This window comes from Bombina bombina, chromosome 10, assembly GCF_027579735.1.
Source record: "Bombina bombina isolate aBomBom1 chromosome 10, aBomBom1.pri, whole genome shotgun sequence".
NCBI lineage: Eukaryota > Metazoa > Chordata > Amphibia > Anura > Bombinatoridae > Bombina > Bombina bombina.
The window spans coordinates 159,658,654-159,675,959 of NC_069508.1; the positions used below are offsets into that span (position 1 = coordinate 159,658,654).

The following is a 17,306-nucleotide window of genomic DNA, read 5'->3' on the forward strand; positions in this document are numbered from 1 at the left end:
TTCTGTCTCATTGTTGATGTTCTAATTTACATATCACTTCACCTGCTTTAAAGGACATATTGTTGCTGCAGGCGGAGATAGCAGCTGTACTGACTTTTCTAATAAGAGATTCACTGTCCTGCAAAACTTGTTCTTTGTTGCGTTTTACACCAAAAATCTTCACTGAGATATGAAATTAAGTATTCACTCTGAAGCATAACTGTCAGTTTGCTATGGTTAAGGATACTATTAGTTCTCATTTCTTGTTATGATTAAAGGTATCATTAGCTGTTGCTATTATTAACGGTACCATTTAGCTGTGAGTTGTCGCTATGGTTAAGGTTACCATTAACTGTCAGCTTTTGCTATGGTTAAAGGTATCATTAGCCGTCAGCTATTGCTACGATTAAGGGTATCATTAGCTGTAAGTTGTTGCTATCATTAAGGGTACCATTAACTATGAGTTGTCGCCATGTTTAAGGATATTATTAGATGTCAGTTGCTATGGTTAAGGGTACCATTAGCTGTGAGTTTTTGCTATGGTTAAAGGTACCATTGGCCATCAGCTGTTGCTATTATTAAGGGTACCATTAGCTGTCCGTTATTGCTATGGTTAAGGGTATCATTAGCTGTTGCTATAATTAAGGGTACCGTTAGCTGTCAGTTGTTGCTATGGTTAAGGGTTCCCTTTAGCCATCAGCTGTTGCTATGATTAAGGGTACCATTAGCTGTCCGTTATTGCTATGGTTAAGGGTATCATTAGCTGTTGCTATAATTAAGGGTACCATTAGCTGTCAGTTGTTGCTATGGTTAAGAGTAACATTAGCTTTCAGTTGTTGCTATGGTTAAGGGTACTGTTGGCTGTCAGTTGTTGCTATGGTTAAGGGTATCATTAGCTGTCAGCTTTTGCTAGGGTTAAGGGTATCATTAGCTGTTGCTACGGTTAAGGGTATCATTAGCTGTTGCTAGGGTTAAGGATACCGTTAGCTGTCAGCTGTTGCTAGGGTTAAGGGTACCCTTAGCAGTGAGTTGTCACCATTAACTGTCAGTTCTTGCTATAGTTAAGGGTATAGTCAGCTGTCACTATGCTTAATGGTACCATTAGCTGTCGCAATGTTAAGGGTACTGTCAGCTGTCTCTACGGTTAAGGGTACCATTAGCTGTTGTTATGGTTAAGGATACCGTTAGCTGTCAGCTGTTGCTAGGGTTAAGGTTATCATTAGCTGTAAGCTGTTGCTAGGGTTAAGGGTATCGTAAGCTGTCAACTGTTGCTAGAGTTAAGGGTACCGTTGGCTGTCAGCTGTTGCTAGGGTTAAGGTTATCATTAGCTGTCAGCTGTTGCTAGCGTTAAGGTTATCATTAGCTGTCAGCTGTTGCTAGGGTTAAGGGTACCGTTAGCTGTCAGCTGTTGCTAGGGTTAAGGTTATCATTAGCTGTCAGCTGTTGCTAGGGTTAAGGGTACCGTTAGCTGTCAGCTGTTGCTAGGGTTAAGGGTACCGTTAGCTGTCAGCTGTGGCTAGGGTTAAGGGTACCATCAGCTGTTGCTAACGGTTAGCTGTCACTGTGGTTGCTAAAGTCTTCACCTATAAAAGGTGCTGATGTAACGGCTATAAAAAAAAATCTGTAAAATGTTATAATTTTTTTTTTAATGGAGATTCACTGTCTGTCTTTGTATATTAAAATCTTCATCTAATTATGTATCACCCTTTCCAGAATACTCCTCTTGTCCTGATGATATGATCCGGGGTAAGTTGTAGATATACAGCTTCTTGGTTACATCTTCTTGCCGAACCCGCACTGCGCTGTCATGGTCAGGAGGCAGCGGATGCTAAAAACATAAACTGTAGGATTGCGTTGCAACTATAGTCAAGGAGATAAAAAGCCCCTTCTTGGCACCCCCAGTTATAGCCTCTTATGGTCTCTGGCACAACAAACTACAGCTGAGGTGATTGAGGTTGTTGCTGCCTCCATAGAGAACTACTAGAAAACTTTAAAATGAGCTGCGCTTACTGAATGGACTTAGCTCCGCAGCCTGCACCTCCTACTCTTGCACGGCCTGCACCCCTACCCCTGTTAGGCGCGTATGTGCTACCCCTGTGCGGCCTTAACCCCCTACTCCTGCGCGGCCTGCACCCCCTAACCGTGCACGGCCTGCACATCTTACGCCTTTGGAGCGTGCACCAACTACCCCTGTGTGGCACACACCTCCTACCCCTGCACAGAATGAGCTGGTAGCACTTCCCCTAATGCAGACAACTTACCCCAGAACAGACTGGACACAGAATTGACTAGAGAATAACAACAAATATTAAACATACACAATAGAGAGTTCTGGTTAGACCTCCGTCCCTGACCTTTATCTGTACATCACGCAGGTGGTGTTTAGTGCAGTGCCTGGTTAGTAGCTCTCACTATGATCGCTGTGTAAGGCAGTATGTACATGGCTATATCTGGCCGTAATTTTATTTATCATGGCAGGAAAAACGTAAATAGCTCTGGCAAAAGGGCTTTTTTTTATTAGCCTCTGGCAGTGTACTCAGCTTTATTTATTTCTTTTAATATAGTCTGATGATAAAGTTTAAAATGTTCTTACTGAATGTGGACTATGGGGCAGGATGGCAGTAGATGTATACAGCTGTTGTCTTGTTCAGTCCCCCCCCCCGAGTCCCCCCTCCTGCTGTGTGAGGGCACAAACAACATTGCAGGTGTCTCATAACCTAACAACTTAGTTTCAAACAGTGCACTCCATACTGCAATAAAGGTACTCACACCTATTGTAAGGTGTAATTCCAGTGAGCTAAGACCTCAGAATCACCAACTCCCTGTCCTGACAAATACCTTCTCACTGAGAAATAGTTATACAATTATAACCTTTTATTAAAAAGTATACAAAAGTGACTGATGTTAAATAAAAACACTTTTAATTTCTTGCCACATGTTTCTTGGCCCTCGTTAGATTTGGCTGTTTCATTGGGCAAAAAAACCCATACAAGATTGATATATGTATAAATTACACATGTGCCGAATTGTGAATCTCATTGTACTAGACACACACCTGTAAAAAAAAATATCTTTCTGTGTATATAAAGATGTCAAATAGTTTAATAACTTGAGATTATAAATTACACCAAAGTGAGATTTCTAGACATGTGCACGGGTGAAAAGTCTGTTTTAGCCAAAAGATATGTCTATTTTCTCAACGTTCAGTTTGGCCGAATTTTGTTCATTTGGGCATTTAATTTGCCTGAATAGTGGATTTGTTACTATTATTTCCAATGGGAACAGGAAATATATACTACTAATTTTAACAAAAAGCTTACATTATAGTATTTGAACAATTGACCTATCTTTCAATGCTAAAAGAACATAACTTGCTCATTTGAATTTGAGTTAATGATTAGCTCACAGAGGCACAGTATAACCTGCACGTTACATGGCGCACTTCAGTGTAACATTGTCTTTTCACATAATTGCATCTTCCAAAAGCTCTAGTGATTGAACATGTCTGAGCTTCCCCTAGTCTCCCACTTCCCTACACTAGGTCAAAGCTTGATTGTACAAGCCTGTGTGATTAAATTCCAACATTTAGTTCCTGACTGACTATGTCTAACATTAGTTATAATGTGGCAGGAGTGGACAGGGGACGATATACACCTGAATGGTCAGACCCCCACCCGTATATCATTACAAACAAATAGATGATTAGCCAAACAATATAGCTCACTTCCCCTCTTCCTGCACAAATAAATGAGCACGTAGATTTGGTCAAACACTCATTATTCGTCCGTTTCATCCAATGATGTATTTGGCTATTAGTGTATCACGTGACTCTGCATACATTTGGACGGATTTGTATTGGCCTGAATCCAAATGCACATCTCTAGCAATTTCAGTGAAATCACATCCAATATCTTTGAAAATTGTGTATACTAAAATGTGATATTGTAAATCTAGGGCCCCATTACATATGCAGCATCGCCCGCAAAAGCCGGCGACGCCGGTTTTTGCGCTGTTTTGGTATCATATATACGGCGTAGCATACAAGTTACGGCTGTATATTTCACCCGTCGCTCCCAATTTTTACTCCCATAGGCTAACATGGGAACGTGTCGTAAATCGGTATCCAATATACAGCGCAAGGCCTTACGTGGCGAAAATGGAGAAATCTTACTCCATTTTTACCTCGCCATAAAAGGCAGCCATAGCAGGCTTTGCAGTATGGGAGCACCGTAACTCCATAAAATGCCTGCAAAAATAAACTAACACCTAACGCATGCGCAATGTCTATCTACCTGTCAACCGCAATCCCCCACCACAATAACTAATAAACTCTATTAACCCCTAAACCGCCATAGCCCACACCGCAAGTAATAACTAAATTATTAACCCCTAAACCGCCAAAGCCCACAACGCAATTAACCTATTCAAGTATTAACCCCTAAACCGCCATAGCCCACATAGCCTATTAAATGTATTAACCCCTAATCTGCCGCCGCCACTATAATAAAATTATTAACCCCTAAACCTAAGTCTAACCCTAACACCCCCTAACTTAAATATAATTTAAATAAATCTAAATACAATTACTATTATTAACTAAATTATTCCTATTTAAAACTAAATACTTACCTATAAAATAAACCCTAAGATAGCTACAATATAATTAATAATTACAGTGTAGCTATTTTAGGATTTATTTTTATTTTACAGGCAACTTTGTATTTATTTTAACTAGGTACAATAGCTATTAAATAGTTAATAACTATTTAATAGCTACCTAGTTAAAATAACTACAAATTTACCTGTAAAATAAAACCTAACCTAAGTTACAATTACACCTAACACTACACTATCATTAAATAAATTAAATTAATTAGGTACAATTACCTAAAATTAAATACAATTAAATAAACTATAGTACAAAAAAAACACTAAATTACAGAAAATAAAAAAAATTACAAGAAGTATAAACTAATTACACCTAATCTAAGCCCCCTAATAAAATAAAATAAAGCCCCCCAAAATAATAAAATTCCCTACCCTATACTAAATTACAAATAGCCCTTAAAAGGGCCTTTTGCGGGGCATTGCCCCAAAGTAATCAGCTTTTTTACCTGTAAAAAAAAAGAAATACAACCCCCCCCCCAACATTAAAACCCACCTCCCACACACCCAACCTTACGCTAAAACCCACCCAATCCCCCCCTTAAAAAAACCTAACACTAACCCCTTGAAGACTACCCTACCTTTAGCCGTCTTCACCCAGCCGGGCAGAAGTCTTCATCCGATCCGGGCAGAAGAGGTCCTCCAGCCGAGCAGAAGTCTTCATCCGATTCGGGCAGAAGAGGTCCTCCAGCCGGGCAGAAGTCTTCATCCAAGCGGCATCTTCTATCTTTTTTTTTTTTTTTTTTTTTTTTTTTTTTTTTATAGTATTTTATTAATTTTAAAATAAATACACAAAACAGAGGAAAAAAAGAAACAAACAACAAAAAAACAATGAATACATTTTCTGTATTAGGATTGAAATAAGCAGTGATAGCAAGAGCCATAATAATCGTTTTTTTCCACAGCTTAAAGAAAACAAAAAAAAAATCAAAAAAGATATCTTCTTCCATCCGATGAGGAGCGGCTCCATCTTGAAGACATCCGACGCAGAGCATCCTTCCTGACCGACGAATGAAGGTTCCTTTAAATGACGTCATCCAAGATGGCGTCCCTTCAATTCCGATTGGCTGATAGAATTCTATCAGCCAATCAGAATTAAGGTAGGAAAAATCCTATTGGCTGATGCAATCAGCCCATAGGATTAAGCTTGCATTCTATTGGCTGATTGGAACAGCCAATAGAATGCAAGGTCAATCCTATTGGCTGATTGGATCAGCTAATCGGATAGAACTTCAATCTGATTGGCTGATTGCATCAGCAAATAGGATTTTTCCTACCTTAATTCCGATTGGTTGATAGAATTCTATCTATTCTGTAAAGGAACCTTCATTCGTCGGTTAGTCGTCGGCCAGGAAGGATGCTCCGCGTCGGATGTCTTCAAGATGGAGCCGCTACTCGTCGAATGGAAGAAGATAGAAGATGCCGCTTGGATGAAGACTTCTGCCCGGCTGGAGGACCTCTTCTGCCCGGATCGGATGAAGACTGCTGCTCGGCTGGAGGATCTCTTCTGCCCGGATCGGATGAAGACTTCCTCCCGGCTGGGTGAAGACGGCTCATGGTAGGGTGGTCTTCAAGGGCTTAGTGTTAGGTTTTTTTTTAAGGGGGGATTGGGTGGGTTTTAGAGTAAGGTTGGGTGTGTGGGTGGTGGGTTTTAATGTTGGGGGGGTTGTATTTCTTTTTTTACAGGTAAAAGAGCCGATTACTTTGGGGCAATGCCCCGCAAAAGGCCCTTTTAAGGGCTATTTGTAATTTAGTATAGGGTAGGGAATTTTATTATTTTGGGGGGCTTTTTTATTTTATTAGGAGGCTTAGATTAGGTGTAAGTTTAAACTTCTTGTAATTTTTTTTTTTTTTTTCTGTAATTTAGTGTTTGTTTGTTTTTGTACTGTAGTTTATTTTATTTTATTGTATTTAATTGTAGGTAATTGTAGTTAATTCATTTAATTTATTTAATGATAGTGTAGTGTTAGGTGTAATTGTAACTTAGGTTAGGTTTTATTTTACAGGTAAATTTGTAGTTATTTTAACTAGGTAGCTATTAAATAGTTATTAACTATTTAATAGCTATTGTACCTAGTTAAAATAAATACAAAGTTACCTGTAAAATAAAAATAAATCCTAAAATAGCTACAATGTAATTATTATTTATATTGTAGCTATCTTAGGGTTTATTTTATAGGTAAGTATTTCGTTTTAAATAGGAATAATTTAGTTAATAATAGTAATATTATTTAAATAATAGTTAAGTTAGGGGGGTGTTAGGGTTGGGGTTAGACTTAGGTTTAGGGGTTAATAACTTTATTATAGTGGCGGCGGCAGATTAGGGGTTAATACATTTAATAGGCTATGTGGGCTATGGCGGTTTAGGGGTTAATAATTGAGTTATTACTTGCGGTGTGGGTCTGAGGGCGGATATAGGGGTTAATAGTTTAAATAGGCATATTGCGTTGTGGGGGGTTGTCGGTCTAGGGGTTAATACATTTATTATTAGTAGTGAGAGGGGATTGCGGATATAGGGGTTTTACGTGTCGGGCTTATTTTTGGGAGGCATGTTAGACTTTTACGGGAGATTTTTTTTCTTTACTTTTCTTAGGCGCCGGCAATTTCTAAAGTGCCGTAAGTCACTGGCGACTCCAGAAATTTGTTTTTACGCTTATTTCTGGACATCACTAGTTTATCAGACTTACGGCACTTTAGGAACTGCCAGCAGGGTATATGTAATACTCCGATGTGCGAGGTGAAATTACGGGCGGCGCAGGTTCCCACGCTTGCGCCGAAATCTGCGCCGTATATGTGATCGTGCCCCTAGAGAGCAATTTATTATGGTTAGGGTCTTGCAAATTCCCAAGATCTTTGGTGCTACCAGCAATAATAAATATGTGAACAATCAGAACCAATGAATCCCAATATAAAATCTTTAAAAAATCTAACTAAAAGTTACATTAGTGACAAGTAGTATAGCTAAATAAGGAATCACATAATGATAAAACGAATACAGCAAATTGATACAGAAATTGTTACATAAAAAATACTTTTGATTTATATAAATCTGCTCCCTGGTAACATTTATAAAACAAAATCCACCCGAAAAATCCTAATGAGAAGAGATATGATAGACAAAGCTCATATATGTCACATGCTATATGTGTGGGATATTTTATATCACAGCGTAAGGTCTGTGTCAGGACATGATGAGTTATTTCATACTTGATTATTTTAGGAGCCATATAACGATATTTTGTATGTAAATATGTAGAATAAACCAACAGTTATTATTCAAGAGAAAACTTCTAGACACTGTGGCTCCCTGTCTACTGGGAAGTCTCAGGTCCGGTTTTGTTATTTTAGCATTGTTTGTGTTATGTGCTGGTCTGTGTTTTGTGCCAGACAAATGTATGCAACTCAGAAGCTTATGTGCCTGTGTTGTTCATGTGTGTTGTGTTGTATTATACAGTGTGTGTCGGAGGCTTGTGTTGTATTATACAGTGTGTGTCGGAGGCTTGTGTTGTATTATACAGTGTGTGTCAGAGGCTTGTGTTGTATTATACAGTGTGTGTCAGAGGCTTGTGTTGTATTATACAGTGTGTGTCAGAGGCTTGTGTTGTATTATACAGTGTGTGTCAGGTGCTTGTGTTGTATTATACAGTGTGTGTGTCAGGTGCTTGTGTTGTATTATACAGAGTGTGTGTCAGGTGCTTGTGTTGTATTATACAGAGTGTGTGTGTGTGTCGGAGGCTTGTGTTGTATTATACAGTGTGTGTCGGAGGCTTGTGTTGTATTATACAGAGTGTGTGTCAGAGGCTTGTGTTGTATTATACAGTGTGTGTCAGGTGCTTGTGTTGTATTATACAGAGTGTGTGTCAGAGGCTTGTGTTGTATTATACAGTGTGTGTGTGTGTCAGAGGCTTGTGTTGTATTATACAGTGTGTGTGTCAGAGGCTTGTGTTGTATTATACAGAGTGTGTGTCAGATGCTTGTGTTGTATTATACAGTGTGTGTGTGTGTCAGAGGCTTGTGTTGTATTATACAGAGTGTGTGTCAGGTGCTTGTGTTGTATTATACAGAGTGTGTGTCAGGTGCTTGTGTTGTATTATACAGTGTGTGTGTCAGAGGCTTGTGTTGTATTATACAGTGTGTGTCAGAGGCTTGTGTTGTATTATACAGTGTGTGTGTCGGAGGCTTGTGTTGTATTATACAGTGTGTGTGTCAGGTGCTTGTGTTGTATTATACAGTGTGTGTGTCAGAGGCTTGTGTTGTATTATACAGTGTGTGTGTGTGTCAGAGGCTTGTGTTGTATTATACAGTGTGTGTCAGAGGCTTGTGTTGTATTATACAGTGTGTGTCAGAGGCTTGTGTTGTATTATACAGAGTGTGTGTCAGAGGCTTGTGTTGTATTATACAGTGTGTGTGTCAGAGGCTTTTGTTGTATTATACAGTGTGTGTCAGGTGCTTGTGTTGTATTATACAGAGTGTGTGTCAGAGGCTTGTGTTGTATTATACAGTGTGTGTCAGAGGCTTGTGTTGTATTATACAGTGTGTGTGTCAGGTGCTTGTGTTGTATTATACAGTGTGTGTGTCAGGTGCTTGTGTTGTATTATACAGTGTGTGTGTGTCAGGTGCTTGTGTTGTATTATACAGTGTGTGAGGTGCTGTGTGTGTTGTATTATACAGTGTGTGAGGTGCTGTGTGTGTTGTATTATACAGTGTGTGAGGTGCTGTGTGTGTGTGTTTTATTATACAGTGTGTGAGGTGCTGTGTGTGTTGTATTATACAGTGTGTGTGTCAGAGGCTTGTGTTGTATTATACAGTGTGTGTGTCAGAGGCTTGTGTTGTATTATACAGTGTGTGTGTCAGGTGCTTGTGTTGTATTATACAGTGTGTGAGGTGCTGTGTGTGTGTGTGTTGTATTATACAGTGTGTGAGGTGCTGTGTGTGTGTTGTATTATACAGTGTGTGAGGTGCTGTGTGTGTGTGTTGTATTATACAGTGTGTGTCAGGTGCTTTCTCAGTAGTCACTTATTTGGAGGAGCCAATCTGGGTTTCAGTCCACAGACGACAATGCTAGTCACAGTCATAACGTTAGTATGAAACATTGTTTTGCAGTTGTAAGCAGTTAAAGCAAATTAGTATTAGATATTTTAAGAGATTTAGAAATTGCTCAATTTACAGAGCTAAATTTCATCAAAAGGGGCAAAATAAATAATCTATTCCAAAGTTATTTCATTACACAAAACTGATTATTTTATGTTCAAATCTCGAGGTGTTTACTTTCCCTTTAACTAATAAATGTATCCCAGCAAATGACTTTTCACTTATCAGCAAATTTTGGGCCAGAATACAAGTGGAATGGTACTTATCACTCCCGCTCGCGCGCTAATTACGCTAGAAGTAAGCTTTTTTGCACGTAGGGTAGAGCTCGTATTACAAATTGGAAGTAAAATGTTTTCGCTCACGGGTTAACCCGATGAGCATAAAAGTCGAAAATCGCGACTATGTTGACGTATTTCCCCATAGGAATCATTGGAGCAAAATTGGGGGGGGGGGGGGAGAATTAACACCCTATTCGCACAAACACAATCGCATATCCTCAAGTGCGCTAACCTGACATGAAAATATGAATATTTCGCCTTCCAATATTCTTCACATAGCACAATATCTTCTATTTATTCATAAATACATATATATATATATGATTGTATTTTGGTACTATATATGTATGTGTGTGTATATAAATACATAGAACATATTCTGCTATGTGCAGAACATTGGAATGTGACATATTTACAAGAAATATACAGTATAACACTATTAAATATAAATATGCTTTTACATGTTTTCATCTACTTAACTGCAAAGGGCTCCAATGCACTTATATGTATGTCTATATACAGTATATATATATATATATATATGTATTTATGTGTATATGTCTATAAATCCATATATGACATGTATATGTATGGATCTCTATATTAAAGCCCTTTGTCTGCGCCATATCTTTGAGACCTTAACTTTATTGTGGAATTTTTTAAAAATAATTTTTGTTAGTGTTGTTATGAGTGTAACTGTACTTTGTAATATATTTTTAATGTGTTTTGTGACACTTTTTTTGTTTCACAAAACAGTTAACCAAAGCTCTGAGGACGCGCTAACCTGACACATGCTAACTTCAATTGTGCTCAAGCAGTCGTGTTTACTTTCAATTTGTAATGCGAGCGCTACAGTTGCGATAAACCCGATATTGCTTGCATATAACTGTTAGTGCGGCACTCGTAATCCGGCCCTTTATAGTTAATAGAGGGGGTGTGTGTGTATATATATATATATATATATATATATATATATATATATATATATATATATATAAAAATATTGTAGACCTGCTAATTGGTAAATATGTGTGTTGTGTATAAATAAAATCACCGTAGAACACATCACAGGCCTCAAGAGAACGTGTTTCATCCTTTCGATGTGCACCTACATATCTAGCAACAACCAACTCACCTGTCAAATGCTTCTGACACTTAAACATCCATCTCTAAACAATGTTCACAGAAAGCATTTTAATGTCAGTTTCACATATGTGATTGTGCGTCAGGTGGGAGAACAGTGTTGTTTATAATTACCTTTGCACATTTTATTTGTAGCTCATAGCATTATGTGCAGGACTTTATTCCCCTTTATGTGTAACTTGTATGTGGTGGTCTTGGATTCATTTAAAGGTAGAATCAATCAGGGGTCAAGCCCTACAAAAAAGTGTGGGAACTCACTGAGACTTCCACCCCCTCACAATTATTATTATATATATATATACACACATATACACTATATTTATATGTATATTATCTATACACTTTGGTTAATGAAAGCAAATTAAATCCAGTTAAGGGTTAAATGGTTGCCTTTGGGCCTGAGAATTCTCCTCTGTCACCGAGGCTCACCCACTTAAGGTGCAATAGTCTTATTTCTGCTGAGGGGAGCTAAATAACTTCAAAGCAAGCCTCACATAAATGTAAGCACCATGTGTTACACGCATTGCGTGGTGATCACACAGCAGGACCGCTGACAGGCTTGCATTTAGTGTATTTGTAAGAAGTGTTACTGCCCATTACTAGAGGATCTCACTATGTCTCTAACCAGACTGTGCTCCCGCTCCTCCCACCAGCAGCAGTGTTTACTGAGGTGTTTCTGTTCTCTGTCCAGAGGGAACTTCGTTCCTCCTGCAAAAATAGTTCAGGAACTCCGTTCCCATGCGTTCCTACTCTACTTGACCCCTGTATTCAATGCTCTTTGCCAGAACTGAGCCAAGTTATACACATTCACAAAACCCCCTGAGTTCCCCAGCACAGTCCACCTTGACCCCTGATACCAAATAGTCGTAACTGCAACCACTCCTGGCACAGATGAACCCTATCAGGAACCCCCAATCAACCAATTAGAATAATGGGAGAACTGGATTTTGAAATTGTCTTTCTCTCTCGTGTACAACCCCTTCTTCTAAATAGAGATGCAGAGCGCGACCATGAGAAGGGGACCTTTCTGCTTTTCTGGCTATGTGAGAGCACTTACTTGTACACTGTAACACGCTGGATTATACATAATATTTTATTCACAATGTGTCTTTACAAAGAAGTCTAATTCCCAAATAAATATGTGACATACAAAAGAGAAATACTGCAGTAAAGGGAAATAAAACGTGATACACAAGCTGTGGCCAGAGCTGAAGACCAGTTGCAGAGTTTATTTTGGAGCAAAGTAATGGCATCCTGTATTAGTAGTATTAATAGCAGTAATTTGGTATCACTGTACTAGTGTGGGAACTATAGGTTAAGATAGCTGCTTATCTCAGGCTTGGCCACTATGGAAGGGGATGTTTAGATTTTTTTTTTTTTACAATTTGCCACATTTAGAATATTAAAGGTCCATAAAACCCCATTTTCTTTCTTTCATGATTTAGAGAGAGCATAGAATTCTTAAAGGGACACTGAAGGCAAATTTTAGTAATTCAGATAAAGCATGCCATTTTAAGCAACTTTCTAATTTACCTCTATAATCAATTTTTCTTCATTCACTTGCTATCTTGATTTGAAAAAGAAGGCATCTAAGCTTCTTTTTTGGTTTAGACCTCTGGACAGCACTTTTTTGTATTGGTGGATGAATTTATCCACCAATCAGCAAGAACAACCCAGGTTGTTCACCAAAAATGGGCCGGCATCTAAACTTACATTCGTGCATTTCAAATAAAGATACCAAGAGAAGGAAGAAAATTTGATAATAGGAGTAAATTAGAAAATTTGCTTAAAATTTCATGCTCTATCTGAATCACGAAAGAAAAAATTTGAGTTCAGTGTCCCTTTAATTTTACAATTTACTTCTATTATCTAATTTGCTTCATTTTTTTAGTATCCTTTGTGGAAGGAGCAACAATGCACTATTGGTAGCTAGCTGAACACATCTGGTGAGCCAATGACAAGAAGCATATATGTGCAGCCACCAATCAGCAGTCCAACGCTACTCCTGAGCCTACCAAGGTATGATTTTTAACAGAGGGAATATAACAAATTAGACTAAAAATTAAATTAGATACATTTTACTATTTATAGGTATGTGGTTGAGTAAAATGAATATTTTTGACTACTAACAACATTTCTCTCAAATTCCAAATAAAAATATTGTCATTTAGAGCATTTATTTGCAGAAAATGACGACTGGTCAAAAAAATAACAAAAAAGATGCAGTGTTTTCAGACCTCGAATAATGCAAAGAAAACCAGTTCATAATCATTCTTAAACACAGCACTAATGTTTTAATGTAGCAAGCGTTCAGGAATCAATATTTGGTGCAATAACCCGGATTTTCAGTCACAAGTTGCTCTCCACCAGTCTTTCCCATTGCTGTTGGGTAACTTTATGCCACTCCTGGCACAAAAATGTAAGCAACTCAGCTTTGTTTGATGGCTTGTGACCTCCATCTTCCTCTTGATTACATTCTAGAGGTTTTCATTAAAAGAGTAACATACAGCGGTACATGGTCTGATTGTGTTGAGAGAAACCATTGTGTGAGATAATGTTGGATAAAACAATATTTTGTAAAATTTAGACCGGTTATTTTTCAGGCAAAAGAAACAACCTTTGTGCCAAATGTTTCTGCTTTCCGAGTGTGTCTAAGCCCAATGGCCATCACATTTTTTGCATATAATAAGTATAACCGTTTGATGTGAGCAAGATGTTGTGTATTGAGGTATCTCAGATCAGTTAGTTGTTTGTACAGTGTATCTCAGATCAGTTAGTTGCTTGTACAGTGTATCTCAGATCAGTTAGTTGTTTGTACAGGGTATCTCAGATCAGTTAGTTGCTTGTACAGTGTATCTCAGATCAGTTAGTTGTTTGTACAGGGTATCTCAGATCAGTTAGTTGTTTGTACAGTGTATCTCAGATCAGTTAGTTGTTTGTACAGTGTATCTCAGATCAGTTAGATGTTTGTACAGTGTATCTCAGATCAGTTAGTTGTTTGTACAGTGTATCTCACATCAGTTAGTTGTTTGTACAGTGTATCTCAGATCAGTTAGATGTTTGTACAGTGTATCTCAGATCAGTTAGTTGCTTGTACAGGGTATCTCAGATCAGTTAGTTGCTTGTACAGTGTATCTCAGATCAGTTAGTTGTTTGTACAGTGTATCTCAGATCAGTTAGTTGTTTGTACAGTGTATCTCAGATCAGTTAGTTGTTTGTACAGTGTATCTCAGATCAGTTAGTTGTTTGTACAGTGTATCTCAGATCAGTTAGTTGTTTGTACAGGGTATCTCAGATCAGTTAGTTGCTTGTACAGGGTATCTCAGATCAGTTAGTTGTTTGTACAGTGTATCTCAGATCAGTTAGTTGTTTGTACAGTGTATCTCAGATCAGTTAGTTGTTTGTACAGTGTATCTCAGATCAGTTAGTTGTTTGTACAGTGTATCTCAGATCAGTTAGATGTTTGTACAGTGTATCTCAGATCAGTTAGATGTTTGTACAGTGTATCTCAGATCAGTTAGTTGTTTGTACAGTGTATCTCACATCAGTTAGTTGTTTGTACAGTGTATCTCAGATCAGTTAGATGTTTGTACAGTGTATCTCAGATCAGTTAGATGTTTGTACAGTGTATCTCAGATCCGTTAGTTGTTTGTACAGTGTATCTCAGATCAGTTAGTTGTTTGTACAGTGTATCTCAGATCAGTTAGTTGTTTGTACAGTGTATCTCAGATCAGTTAGATGTTTGTACAGTGTATCTCAGATCAGTTAGTTGTTTGTACAGGGTATCTCAGATCAGTTAGTTGCTTGTACAGTGTATCTCAGATCAGTTAGTTGCTTGTACAGTGTATCTCAGATCAGTTAGTTGCTTGTACAGTGTATCTCAGATCAGTTAGTTGTTTGTACAGGGTATCTCAAATCAGTTAGTTGTTTGTACAGGGTATCTCAAATCAGTTAGTTGCTTGTACAGGGTATCTCAGATCAGTTAGCCGCTTGTACAGTGTATCTCAGATGAGTTAGTTGCTTGTACAGGGTATCTCAGATCAGTTGGTTGCTTGCACAGTGTATCTCAGATCAGCTGGTTGCTTACACAGGGTATCTCAGATCAGTTTGTTGCTTACACAGGGTATCTCAGATCAGTTTGTTGCTTACACAAGGTATCTCAGATCACTTTGTTGCTTACACAGTGTATCTCAGATCAGTTAGTTGCTTGTACAGGGTATCTCAGATCAATTAGTTGTTTGTGCAGGGTATCTCAGATCAGATCAATTAGTTCCTTGTACAGGGTATCTCAGATCAGTTAGTTGCTTGTATAGGGTATCTCAGATCAGTTAGTTGCTTGTATAGGGTATCTCAGATCAGTTAGTTAGTTACTTGTACAGTGTATCTCAGATCAGTTAGTTGCTTGTACAGGGTATCTCAGATCAATTAGTTGTTTGTACAGTGTATCTCAGATCAGTTAGCCGCTTGTACAGTGTATCTCAGATCAGTTAGCCGCTTGTACAGGGTATCTCAGATCAGTTAGTCGCTTGTACAGTGTATCTCAGATGAGTTGGTTGCTTGCACAGGGTATCTCAGATCAGTTGGTTGCTTGCACAGTGTATCTCAGATCAGCTGGTTGCTTACACAGGGTATCTCAGATCAGTTTGTTGCTTACACAGGGTATCTGAGATCAGTTTGTTGCTTGTACAGGGTATCTCAGACCAGTTTGTTGCTTGTACAGGGTATCTCAGATCAGTTTGTTGCTTGTACAGGGTATCTCAGATCAGTTGGTTGCTTGTACAGGGTATCTCAGATCAGTTGGTTGCTTGCACACAGTCACCTATAATTTGAGTTTTGAGAATTGGTTTCTCTGTTCTTGCTCTGACAACAGATGGCAATAGCTGTAGTTCCTTTTCCACCTTTGACGTTTGACACAACACATGTGTTATCAATGGAATATGCTCCCAAAGAGTTGGAACTGCGAGAATATGCATTGCAGTCTGTGAGGGTCCAACCATCGTCACATATAACAGTCACCTGTAATAGCAAATAGGGAAAAAGCATTAATGTTCTGTTAATTTACACTGGGCCTTTTTTTTTTTTTAGAAACTTGTAGCCCTTTTTAACTAAACAAAGGGGTGTGATGCTGAACCAGTAGTTCCCTCTTTCCAATAAGAACATGGATAGATGATTTTAATAAGTCAGTCATTTAAAGGGACAGTCTAGTCAAAATTTAAACTTTCATGATTCAGATAGGGTATGTCATTTTAAACAACTTTCCATTTTACTTTTATCATCAATTTTGCTTTGTTCTCTTGTTATTCTTAGTTGAAAGCTAAACAAAGGTAGGTCAATATGCTAATTTCTTAGCCCTTGAAGACTGCCTCTTATCTGAATGCATTTTGACAGTTTTTCCTAAATAGAGAGCGTTAGTTCATGTGTGCCATATAGATAATGTGCTCACGCACGTGGTTTCCTAGGAGTCAGCACTGATATGCTAAAATGCAAGTCTGTCAAAAGAACTGAAATAAGAGGCTTAGATACAAGGTAATCACATAGGTAAAACGTGTATTAATGTAACTGCTGATTATGCAAAACTGGGGAATGGGTAATAAAGGGATTATCTATCTTTTTAAACAATAAAAATGCTGGTGTAGACTGTCCATTTTATGTGATTACTGTGGAGGAGATGCCCCTGTCGCATAATCGCATAACACACCAAATACAACAAACACATAGGACAATGACGCACATATGGATCTATAGCGCAGGGTGCATTATCTATTGTGTGACCTTGTGCAAAGAATAGTGTACAATCTGTATTACAAGTTGATGGTAAAAAATGTTAACCAGAGAATCCTAACAATGCTGACATTGCAACATTTAAATCTCCTGATAAAAAATGTATTACAACCCCGTACGTAGAATCACAAGAACAACGTTTTATATTGTAAATTTTAGACTTATTGGAGCTATGAAAGATCGGATCACGTTTGATGTATTTACACATATTGCATAATGGTTTTCCATGTTTTAATGTTTTTCAACTAGCTAATGAGCATTTTTACAACATCAAACACAAATCTGATTAACATAGTTTGCTTTGCCATTTAAAGAATGTTGTGGAATTCACCCTAAAACATAACAAATAGAAATCATTGATTGGTGCCC

At 38.1% G+C, this 17,306-nt stretch overlaps 1 protein-coding gene across 1 annotated transcript in view; it reads right to left on the reverse strand.

The window, feature by feature from the left end:
• Window positions 1-12,365: 12,365 nt before the first annotated feature.
• Window positions 12,366-17,306, reverse strand: part of PCSK9 (proprotein convertase subtilisin/kexin type 9) — a 77,871-nt gene continuing 72,930 nt past the window's right edge. Inside the window, exon 12 of the mRNA XM_053693423.1 lies at window positions 12,366-16,172. Within this exon, the coding sequence (XP_053549398.1) occupies window positions 15,972-16,172 (201 nt within the window). The 3' untranslated portion in view covers window positions 12,366-15,971. The remainder of the gene's footprint in view (window positions 16,173-17,306) is intronic.